General features: G+C 39.0%; 1 protein-coding gene across 2 annotated transcripts in view; it reads left to right on the top strand.

Moving 5' to 3' along the window:
- Positions 1-7,910, top strand: part of RARRES1 (retinoic acid receptor responder 1) — a 43,504-nt gene extending 35,594 nt beyond the window's left edge. Inside the window, exons 5-7 of one of the 2 annotated variants that reach the window (XM_008008570.3) lie at positions 2,506-2,528; positions 7,479-7,541; positions 7,624-7,731. In XM_008008570.3, the coding sequence (XP_008006761.3) occupies positions 2,506-2,528; positions 7,479-7,541; positions 7,624-7,630 (93 nt within the window). In that variant the 3' untranslated portion in view covers positions 7,631-7,731. Of the gene's footprint in view, positions 1-2,505; positions 2,529-7,478; positions 7,542-7,623 lie in introns of both variants that reach the window. The other variant, XM_008008569.3, reaches the window with a different exon arrangement.
- The last annotated feature ends 4,095 nt before the right edge of the window (positions 7,911-12,005 follow it).

The raw sequence follows: 12,005 nt of genomic DNA on the forward strand, positions 1-12,005 counted from the left end.
TTGCAAACAAAGACACAACGTTGCTGCCCTCATTGAGATTAATTCTAGTGAGAGAAGAGACAGTGAACTAATAAATAAATATGTATCATAGGATGGTAAATGCTATGAAAAAAAAATTAAGTAGCCAAGGTGGAAGGATCATTTGAGGTCAGGAGTTTGAGACCAGCCTGGGCAGCACAGCAAGGCCTCATCTCTGCAAAGAAAATAAAAATCAGCCAGATGTAGTGGCACATGCCTGTAGTCCCAGCTACTCGGGACACAGAGTTGGGAGAATTGCTTGATCCAGGAGTTGGAGGTTGCAATAAGCTATGATTGCGCTACTGTACTCCATCCTGGGCAACAGAGTGAGATGCTGTCTCTAAGAAAACCCAAAAAATGAGGTAGGGAACAGGGAATGCAGGGTATTGACAGAATTACTACTTAGTCTGAAGTAAGGCTAATTTGAGCAGAGGTGACTTTGGAGTAGAGGCCAAAGGGAAGTGAGGATGAGCTGAGCCCTGCTCCCGTAAGGAAAGAGAATGTCAGACGGAAGGAGCTGAGGCTGCAAGATTCACGTCTTTGAGTAAGCAGGAAAGGATATGATCAATCCAGATGATCTCAGGAACACAGAGGGTTCACCTGGAGGGAAACAGCGGTGCAGATACTGGTAAAAGGACAGACGGATATCAGGGTGGGAGTTTGTGGAAGTTGTATTCTAACTGCTCTGTCTTCTCAGTGAAACAGGAGGCAAAGTCATTAGCTGAGAGCAGGAGAATAGCAGTGAGGCTGGTGTGGCTGGAACTGAGTGATGAGGGGAGCATGCCAAGAGACAGATCAAATGGAGGGGGGCAAGTGGACAGCATCAGTTCATGTAAGACCTTGCAGACCATTCAAAGAGTCTTGTCTTTCACTCTTTTACCCATTAGAGGGTTTTTACCAGAGGAGTGACATGATCTGACTTACAATAGGATCATTATGGCTGCTATGTTAAGAACAGACAACAGGGAGATAAAGGAACAGAAAAACCAGTGAAGTATTGCAATATTCGGACAGGTGCAGTGGCTCACACCTGGAATCCCAATACTTTGGGAGGCCAAGGCGGGCAGATTATTTGAGGTCAGGAGTTCAAGACCAGCCTGGCCAACATGGTGAAACCCCATCTCTACTCAAAATAGAAAAATGAGCCGGGCTTGGTGGCGGGTGCCTGTAATCCCAGCTACTCAGGAGGCTGAGGCAGGATAATCACTTAAGCCAGGGAGGCGGAGGTTGCAGTGAGCCGAGATCGCACCACTGCACTCCAGACTGGGCTATAGAGCAAGACTGTCTCAAAAAAAAAAAAGAAAAAAGTATTACAATATTCCAGGTAAGGCCTGGCGCTGGCTTGGACCAGGGTGATGGCAATGGGGCTAGAGAGATGTTTGGATTCTGGCAGATTGACAGTATTTGCTCATGGGTCGGATATGGATATCAGAAATGAGAGGAATTAAGGATGATTTTTAGGATTTTGGCATAATTGACTGGAAGGACAGAGTTTTCATTTACCGATTGGGGAAGCTTATAGGAGGAACAGAATTGAGGGAGAATTATCTTGATTTGGGGCATTCTAAATTCTATAACCAGAGAATCTGTATAATCATCTGGACAGAAGAGTCTAAAGGTCACAGGAGAGGTCTCGGCTGTAGTTGTCACCATATAGTATTTAAAGCCACAAGACTGAATGAGATCACAGGTAATGAGTGTAGACAAAGAAGGTAAGTTATGTAAAGAATTGGATCATGGAACACTTCTGACTTAAGCAGTTGGAGATATGGGAAAAAAAAGTATTTCAAGGATGAAGACTGGCTGGTAGTATTAAATGCTGCTGGAGACTCAAGTAAGAAGAGGACTGAGAACTGCCCATTTCACTGAGCAACTGGAAGTCAACAAATGGAGAGCTTATCAAAAGCCCTCTCACTGGCACAGTGGGGACAAAAGCCTGATTGGGGTAGGTTCAGGAAAGGATGGGAGGAGAGGAGAGGAAGTGGACATTCCATCCTTTCAAGAAATTTAGCTATAATAAAGGAGAGTAAAAGGAAGGAAGAGGACTATAGCTGGACAATGGGTGGGCATAGGGCTGAAAGGGTTTTTTCTTTGTATTTTTTTTGGTTGGGAGACGTAACAGCATGTTTATATGTTGATGAGGAAAAGTCCGGCAGAGAGAGGCAAAGTAGGAATTGCATGAAAGAGAGGGAAAAGTTAGAGTTACTATCTTTGAGTAGGCAAGAGAGGATGTGATTAATCCAGATGATATTAGAAACACAGAGAGTTCACCTAGACGGAAAGCAGGAAACAGTGGCCCAGTTTAGGAGGGCAGATATCAAAGTGGGATCTTGTGGAAGCTCTATTCTAACTGCTTCTGTCTTCTCAGTGAAAAAGGAGGCAAAGTAATCAGCTGAGAGCAGGACAAGAGCGAAGGTGTTGCGAGTATCAGAGAGGCAAGCTGAACTAATCATAAGCACCAATTTAAAAAATTTGTTTTGTTCATAGGTTCACCCATGGATGGATGATCAGTGAGTATCTTCTGAGTACAGGATTTACCCAGCATTAAGTCATCATTTTTAATGCCAATAATAAAGTTTGGTTTGCTTTCCAAAGACCACATGTACAACACACATCAACTAGAAACCTAGATTTTGTCTTTACTTATCAAAATGAACATGTCTTTTCCCATATAGAACGCTTCTAAATAGAAATTACCATCTAATTGATTGTTGCCACATAACAAGTCAAGATATGGTACCAGTTCTTTTGCTAGATAAGTTTATATCTTTTGCTACATAAGTTTCTATCTATTTCTGACACACTCTTATCTACCAAGATAACCACACCCTCAACAAGAGGCTTTTACTGTACCTGATTTTAAAGTTAGGGGGAAGAGGTTGTTTTAAGCATAGACAATGGTGTCAAGATAATACAGAACTAATTGTAGTAAATGTGAGAGGAAAACTTAATAGGAATAGAGCAACACATTGAGATAACGAACATGTTTCCCTTTCTTTTGCAGTTGCATATGACACATTTTTACCACTAGGACATACTAGGGTACAAAAAATAGCAGGTGTATTTCTCTCCCATTCTAACCAGTCTTTCATGTCCATCATCTGTCCACTAATATGCCTTAACCAAATTGCAAGTAGGAAAGTGAGGACATATGTGTAACTAGACAGTTAAAAAGCAGAAATGCAGGCTGGGTGCAGTGGCTCACACCTGTAATCCCAGTACTGTGGGAGGCCGAGGCAGGCAGATCATGAGGTCAGGAGATGAAGACCACCCTGGCTAACATGGTGAAACCCTGTCTCTACTAAAAATACAAAAAATTAGCCAGGTGTGGTGGTGGGCGCCTGTAGTCCCAGCTACTTGGGAGGCTGAGGCAAGAGAATTGCTTGAACCCGGGAGGCAGGGATTGCAGTGAGCTGAGATTGTGCCAGTACACTTCAGCCTGGGTGACAGAGCAAGATTCTGTCTCAAAAACAAAACAAGACAAACAAAAACAGAAATGCAGAGGGAGAATGCTCATTGAGTTAGAGTTTTAGATTTTCTTTTTTCCCCCTGTGATGTCTGGGTGTTAGATAAATAATAGTTGAATATGCAGCTGACTTGCTGGGTCACCCAAGGCAAATCATTTCTCTCTTAGGGCCTATTAAATGAGGACTCACAAAGGATTGAAGTGAAACTAACACAAATTTAAATCCCTGGAGCAATTAGGATATTTGGTTTCAAGGTTGATATGCATTTCAGCTTAGAGTTCTCTTAAAGAAAAGTATGTACATATGCACAAAGATTTTCAAATTCTGCCAATGAGTGGCCACTAAAGTCTCCTGTGACCCTTCACCAAAAGAAGCAACACAAGCAACAAGCAATGATTTTTTAAAAGACACTATGAGCAGAAGGTCTAAGTACCGTTCTGAGAGACTAGTAACAGGACACTAGGGCTGAGAAAGCTAGTATGGCACAGAGGCAGGAAGTGACTGGAGGTGCTCTTGGCCCAAGGTAGCTCAAAAAAAGTATAAAGATGATAATTTTTCCAAAAACTTTCCGGGTGGGAATTACTATCTTGATAATCAGGGCTAATTTCACCTTTTAATCAATGTGTAAAGAAGTACAAGCTTATAAACTCACAGCCCCACATGAATAAGGCCTGAGGGAAGAGTGTGCAAAAAAAAAAAAAAAAAAAAAGAAGGACTGAAATACAAATATAAAGTAAGACCCATCTTACTGGCACAACGCTTTCCTTAGAACTGAAGAATAGGTGTCATTCCCAATACTATGAGGACTATGCCAAGAACAAGGGATATTTGCTGGCTAGGGAAAAAATGGATAAGCCCATACCTTTAGCCTTTAACATGAATTGAGAAAAGTCAAGCTGAGTATTGCTCTAACTCTTATCAATCAGTACCAGATTTGTAAGCATCCCAAACTATCTAACCTGCAGCACATCACTATCAGTCAGCTCATCTTCACGTTACGTAGAAGTCTCCATTAGCCAAAGCTACATATAGAAACCATCCTATCTACCTTATCTATTATGCTGAAATCTACTTTTGATAACTTCTATTACTAACTTAAGCCTAATTTTTCCTACTAAAACCACCCTGGTTCTGTTAGAGATCCTTTGCTCCCTTTTGGGGGAAGCAGGGTGGAGGGGCAGGGGGTGGGCTGGGTCATGACCAAGTAAAAGGGAACAAACAAAACACTTCCAGTCTGTCTGCAACAAGATTAAGTGCTGAGTTACCAGGAAATGTAACAACAAATCATCATCCATTTGGGCCACAAGATTTGGCACTTGTGATGATCTGAATTGAAGCCAAAAAGATAATTTCTGAATAATATTAAAAATAACGACTTCTTGGCAGAGCTTGACATGGGGAGGGCAGTCCGATCTTGGCATCCTTTGCCAGGCTGGGATGTACAATGTCCTCTTATGCAGTTTTTTAAGAAGCTGTGCTTTTGGTTTGGTTTAAAGGTGGTTCCTCCTAAAGGAGAAGGAATCTATAAAAATAAAAATGTAAGGGGATGTTTCAATAACTTTATTGAGGAAGTTCTCAGTCAAATGATATAGGGTTTTACCAGCATTATCACGACTCACATTTTTGTATTTAAAAATGGGTAACACTCTTCTTGTGCTTTTACCAAAATAGTCTGTCAAATGGGGCTGGTATCCTAACATTTGTTTTAAGCTCTGCCTCTTTTTTGCCTCACTGGAGACTGCCATGATTTCCTTCCGAAATGCCATTTTCAAAAGCAGAATAAGGCATTGTTCTCAATAAAACATTTTAAGTGTATAAGTAAAACCAATTTTTATATTTATTATTATTATTATTATTATGTTAATAGACATGAGGTCTCACTATATTGCCCAGGCTGGTCTCAAACTCCTGGGCTCAAGTGATCCTCCCATTTTGGCCTCCCAAAGTGCTGGGATTACAGGCATGAGCCCCCATGTCCAGCCTAAAACCAATTTTTAAATCATAAAAATACATGGTAAACAGTCAAGACTTAAAAAATAGTGCAGACAGCACAAAAGTCTGAGACAAATATTCAACTGGTGTGGGACATCTTGGGATAGATAACCATTTCCTTCCAAGGTCAAGACAGCCACCAAATGAAGGTCTAACAAGGCTAAACATACCTTCAAAGCGACAATGCCAGGCTGATCACTGGAACCTCCAGTAACTGTTCCCTTATGAAAGAAACACTGAATTTTCTCTCATGAATTCTCTGACTTTGCAACTTGTGCCTCAGATGTTTGCTTTGAACATTTGTGGGTACACTGTGAGACAGGAGGGAAATCTACTGAGTACTGCCAAGAAAACCATAGAAAATGCAGTTGATTTCTGATGTATCCAGGCCCTCTCCTGTATCTTCCCTCCAGACTTCCTCACCTACTGGAAATTTCATGGCTTGTAAAAATCTCCAGCAATGTAGGCAAAGGGGAGACAAAACTTTTTTTTGGGGGGGGGTGGGGATTTGCTTTTTTGTATTCTTTAGTAGTCTTAATACAAACCTGGTAATGTAACCAAAATGCAAGTGTAGTCACTTGCTGCTTGCAGAATCCAATTCACAAGAGTGAGGTGTGGTATAAAGACGGTGACTTTATTCCAAAGCTAGCTTAGGGGAAGAAGTATAGGCTCCTGCCTTTAAGGTATTATTTCCCTTTTGGGACAAAAAACAAGGGCTTTTAGAGGGGGAGCTGGCATAAATGGCAAGCAGGGGAGGGAGTGAGCAGTTGCAGGGTCTGTGTGACTCTCTTGGGTGCCGTATCTACCGGGTGGTAGAGCTGGTGCCATTGTGGGCACAGCTAGATTGTAAAATGGCCATTATCTCAAGATACTTGGACAGAGTTCCCTCGTGGGCCTAACTGAGATTGTAAATTGACTGTTGTCTCATGAGGCCTTCTCCTGGTGGGAGAGAGTTCCAGCTCTCGAGCTTTGAAGTGAGCACATACATAAGCTTGCCATGCAGGGAGTGTCTGGTAAAAGGGAAGGTAAAGGTTATGATTCCATTTCTAAAGAGCTAAGCAGGAAGCAGAGAACAGGGGGAATAGGTGGAAAGAGAAAAGAAAAAAATTGTTTTTTAAGTAACTCATTCCTTCTCTTAGAAAAATGGAGTCCTCAGTTATAGTAGGAAAAGACTAAAATTATAATCCAAATTAAGGTATTTTTTAAAAATATTCTTTCTTCCATTTTTACTAGTGAACAGATAAGCACTCTTGCAAAAAAAAAAAAAAAAAAAAAAAAGGGAGGCGGGGAGGAAATGTCAAAAAAAAATACAGAGTTGGTTTAGTCACTAGTAAAATGTATAGAAACGATGTGAATAAAAGAGGTGAAGACAACTGCCTGCCTACTGAAAAATATCCAATGCGCTGGTTTTAGAAACACTGTGGTATAGCTTCATGTTGGTATAGATGAAGAATGTGGATGTTGGAGTCAGTAGATCTGGGTTGGAATTCCCATTTGTCACTTCCTAGCTGTAACCTCATATTACCTCTCCTGTAAAACCAGGCTTATAATACATAGATCGTAAAGGAGAATTAGATGAGAACATGTAGAAGGTGCCTAGCACAGAACCCGGCCCATGGTAGGCCTTCTAGAATTACTAGTTGCCCCTCCCCTTGTCTTATTGCCTGTCATATCAGGGCTAATATATCATCTTGAGGTGCATATACAGTATCGAGATCATTAAGGTTGTTAAAAAAAAAAATCTCCCTATTCCCACAGACTTCAGTCTCCATCAAAAAAGTGATAGACATTCAACCAGACTTTTATATAACTCAGTGACAAGACAAAAATGAGGATCCATGACTTCCATATCTTGAAGCTAAATACTACCAAAAACGCTGAGGCTGAAATCTAAAAGGCAGTAGGAGACACAAGGCACCCATTCAAAACAAGAATGTATAGTATAGTTATTACACTAAATACCACCATATTTATTACACTAACTCTTTTTTCTCCCTCTAGAAAACCAATGATGATACAATTGATTTTGATTACACTGTTCTACTTCATGAATTATCAACACAGGTAAAACATAAAATTGTATGTAGAATTGTTTTTACCATAAAGTTTTTGCAGATTATAGTATTTTATAACTCTTATTTCCTAGGAAATAATTCCCTGTCATATTCACTTGGTCTGGTACCCTGGCAAACCACTTAAAGTGAAGTACCACTGTCAAGAGCTACAGACACCAGAAGAAGCCTCTGGAACTGAAGAAGGATCAGCTGTACCAACAGAGCTTAGTAATTTCTAAAAAGAAAATATGATATTTTCCAACTTCTTAAAAAGTGACGATACTAGCATAAATCATTTTTCCAGTAAAATAGCTAAGGTATAGATCTTCGAACAATTTGGGAAAGCCTATGATTACAAGTAAAAACTCAAAAATTCAAAGATGTTGGTTTTTTGTTTGTTTCTCAGTCTGCTTTAGCTTTTAACTCCGGAAGCGCACGCACACTGAACTCTGCTCCGTGCTAAACAGTCACCAGCAGGCTCCTCAGGGTTTCAGCCCAAAAATGTAAAACCTGGATAATTAGTGTATGTTGCAACGGGATCAGCATTTTTTTTTAACTGCAAAAAATGATGGTCTCATCTCTGAATTTACATTTCTCATTCTTTTGAACATACTATAGCTAATATATTTTATGTTGCTAAATTGCTTCTAGCATAGTAAATTATAGAAAAAAAATTAACTGTTTAAAAGGAACTTGATTATATTTTATGATTTCAGGCAAGTATTCCTTTTTAACTTGCCACCTACTTTTACATAAATGTTTACATTTCTAAATAATGAAATGTGTTAAATGTTCTCATGGAGATTTGTATACAAAGGAAAAACTTGTGCTTAAACTGGAATTAAATGAAATGGAAACATTGTTTAACTTAAATTTTACAAATAATAGAACATCTGTCTCACCAGATAAAGCTGTCTGCAAACATGCATCAAAACGAACACTGATGTAACTGAAAGTATATTAAATATTTACATTTTCATTTACAAGGAAAACCTGGACCGAGTGTTGGCCTAAGTAATTTATAAAAGCAAACACAGTATATACATAGTACACACTATGTACTAATCAAATTCAGTGGAGTATCTCCTTAAGGCAGGAGGAATTGATCCAGGAAATGTTGTCATCATTTGCCTCTGAAAACTAGTATCACTTAGTGGAATGTTTATGTCGGTGTGTAAAAACCTTTGAGCCAGGTTCTGTAGCCAGTAATTGATTAGGAAATATGAGCCCTAAAATATACCAAAATAGTACTTTTAAGTGTGCACTTTTAGATAATCAGAAAAGTTTATACTAAAGAAGGCATGAACTCATACAAAATAAAATAAGCTGATCTAGTTTATATATTTTTCTACTTAAAACCCTATGCTTTGCATTTATCTTCCCAAAATCCAGCTAATTTACAATTTAAAAAAATTTTTTTTTAATTAAAAAAAAAAATGGGCTGGGCATGATGGCTCACACCTGTAATCTCAGCACTTTGGGAGGCTGAGGTAGGAGGATCACTTGAGCCCAGGAGTTCATGACTAGCCTGGACAACACAGTGAGACTCCATCTCTTTAAAAAAGTTTAATGATTTAAAGATTTGTGGCTGGGTGTGGTGGCTCATTCCTGTAATCCCAGCATTTTGGGAGGCCAAAGGCAGGAGGATCACTTAAGCCCAGGAGTTCAAGATCAGCCTGGGCAGCATAGTGAAATACAGTCTTAATTTTAAAAAATACATATATATATAAAAAAAATAAAGAGTTGTAAGTATTTGGAAGCATTGCAAACAATCATTTAAAGGACACATCAGCTCTCCCACCTATGTGATAATGAAGAGATACTTTTTCTAAATTTATCAAAAATAATCCACAGTGATTAAATTATGCCAAAATCAAGTGATAAATTTCTGTAACTGAAGTTCCCCAATGATCTTCAAAAAAAGTCCCAAAAGCATTATAATAGTACAGTCAATGTCCTGTGATATTTAATCAATCTTTTAGTGTCACATTAAGGACTAGAAACTTGTTGTTTCAGCTTTCTAGAGTTGGAGCTTTCTCAAAGTCCTCATCCCCATAAATGCATTTTTCTTTTGTCTTTTTTTTTTTTTTTTGTCTGTTTGTTTGATCTTCATTGGGTAGCTATCTTGACTTTGGAAAGAAATGGTTATCTATTCCCGGATGTTTCACACCAGTTGGTTATTTATCTCCCTATGTTGCCCAGGCTGGTCTCAAACTCCTAGGCTCAAGGGATCCTCCCACCTCAGCCTCCCAAAGTGTTGGGATTACAGGCATGAGCCACAAAAGGCATTTTTCATTAGTGAGATTAGGCTCACAAACGTGTCCATAATCCAACCAGGTAATGATTCTAAGGTAACCCTTTAGCAGATTTATTACCGTACAATAGATTATGAAGGGGAATTCTATACATACAAATATACAAACACAATTACCTAATTACAAAACCTCCAAAAGTTAAACCAACTAAAAAGTTACCACTATCATCATCAGAACATCTTTTCTTTTCTCTCTCTCTCTTTTTTTTTTTTTTTTTTTTTTGAGACAGAGTCTCACTCTGTTGCCCAGGCTGGAGTGCTGGAGTGCAGTGGTACCATCTCAACTCACTACAGCCTCCGCCTTCCGGGTTCAAGCGACCCTCCTGCCTCAGCCTCCTGAGCAGCTGGGGCTACAGGCGCGTGCCACCCCGCCCGGATGGATTTTGTATTTATAGTAGAGACGGGGTTTCACCATATTGGCCAGGGTGGTCTCAAACTCCTGACCTCAAGTGATCCACTCACCTCGGCCTCCCAAAGTGCTGGGATTACAGGCGTGAGCCACCACGTCTGGCCTCAGAACATCTTTTCTAGCACAAACTCTAAAATTGTTAACTTAATTTTACCAATATTGGTTTCACTAGCTAATAAACAACAGAAAAATCACTTGGCATAAAATGAAAAACTAAATTCCCTACGTCCTCTTTTCATTAAGAGTCTAATTATTCTGAATCACTCTTAGCTAATTACAATTATATACAGCATCACATTCATTTTCCTATCCCTTTAGAACTTTCAGAATTTTAAGACACATAATACCAGAGATTTTTGTCTACATTCCATTTTATTTTATTCATAGTTTCATTTTCTTCTTACCTGAATTATGAATTTTTAGAAGTTAAACAAGTTCTTTTGAAAGTCAGTTGGAAGCTTATCTATTTGCACCTGAATGTTAGTCATTCATGACATCATAGTTTATTACATCAATTTCTCTCAAATTAGAAAATTTTGACCTATTCTGTGATCTTTCCTAGTTTTCACAGTACTATAGTCACCTAACATGCTGCCTAAGACCTACTGGAATGGATAAATGAATGAATGCTCACAATAAATTTTCCTTGAATACAATTTACTTATTTCAATTATGCACTACAACGTTATTTGAAGATACTTTCAGTGGCAATTAGAGCTCCAGTTCAATAATTTACAGTTTTAGCAATGCAAATAGCTATCACGTACAAAGGAATACATTCCAACATGTCACGACTTACTCCTACTGGGTTGACTGTCAATTTTGAGACTCAAACAGATTTCAAAAACATTAAAATATGAAAAATCCTAAACTTTGGAGTTGATTAAATTTTAGTGATTTTATAACCACACAATCTAAGAGTGAACAGAGGAAAGAAATAACAAAAAACAGGAACGCTTTTTTTTTAAGGTAAAGTTATCAAGCAAGGCATGGTGGTGTGTGCCTGTTGTCCCAGCTACTCCAGAGGCTGAGGCCAGACGATTGCTTGAGCCCATGAATTTGTGAGCAGCCTAGGCAACATAGCGAGACCCCATCTCTTTAAGTTCAGGGGTTCATGTGCAGGCTTGTTACCTAGGTAAACTTGTGTCGTGGGGGTTTGATGTACAGATTATTTCATCACCGAGGTATTAAGCCTAGTACCCATTAATTGTTTTTCCTGATCCTCTCCCTCCATCCACCCTCCACCCTCCAATAGGCCCCAGTGTGTTGCTCCCCTCTGTGTGTCCGTGTGTTCTCATTATTTAGCTCCCATTTATAAGTGAGAACACGCAGTATTTGGTTTTCTTTTCCTATGTTAGTTTGATGAGGATAATGGCTTCCAGCTCCATCTATGTCCCTGCAAAGGACTTGATCTCGTTCTTTTTTACGGCTGCATAGTATTCCACAATGTGTATGTACCACATTTTCTTTATCTAGTCTATCACTGATGGGCATTTAGGTTGATTCCATGTCTTGCTATTGTGAATAGTTCTGCAATGAATGTGTGCATGCATGTGTCTTTATAACAGAATGATTTACATTCCTTTAGGTATATAGTAATGGTATTGCTGAGTCAGACGGTTTTTGTCTTAGAAGACACCATCTCTTAAAAAAAAGAAACAATTATTAAACAAAAAAATCAAACTCTAATATCACACAAAAGAATACAATATGACACTTCTGAATGTCACAAATTTTTCATTTCATGTCTT

This window comes from Chlorocebus sabaeus, chromosome 15, assembly GCF_047675955.1.
Source record: "Chlorocebus sabaeus isolate Y175 chromosome 15, mChlSab1.0.hap1, whole genome shotgun sequence".
Classification (NCBI taxonomy): domain Eukaryota; kingdom Metazoa; phylum Chordata; class Mammalia; order Primates; family Cercopithecidae; genus Chlorocebus; species Chlorocebus sabaeus.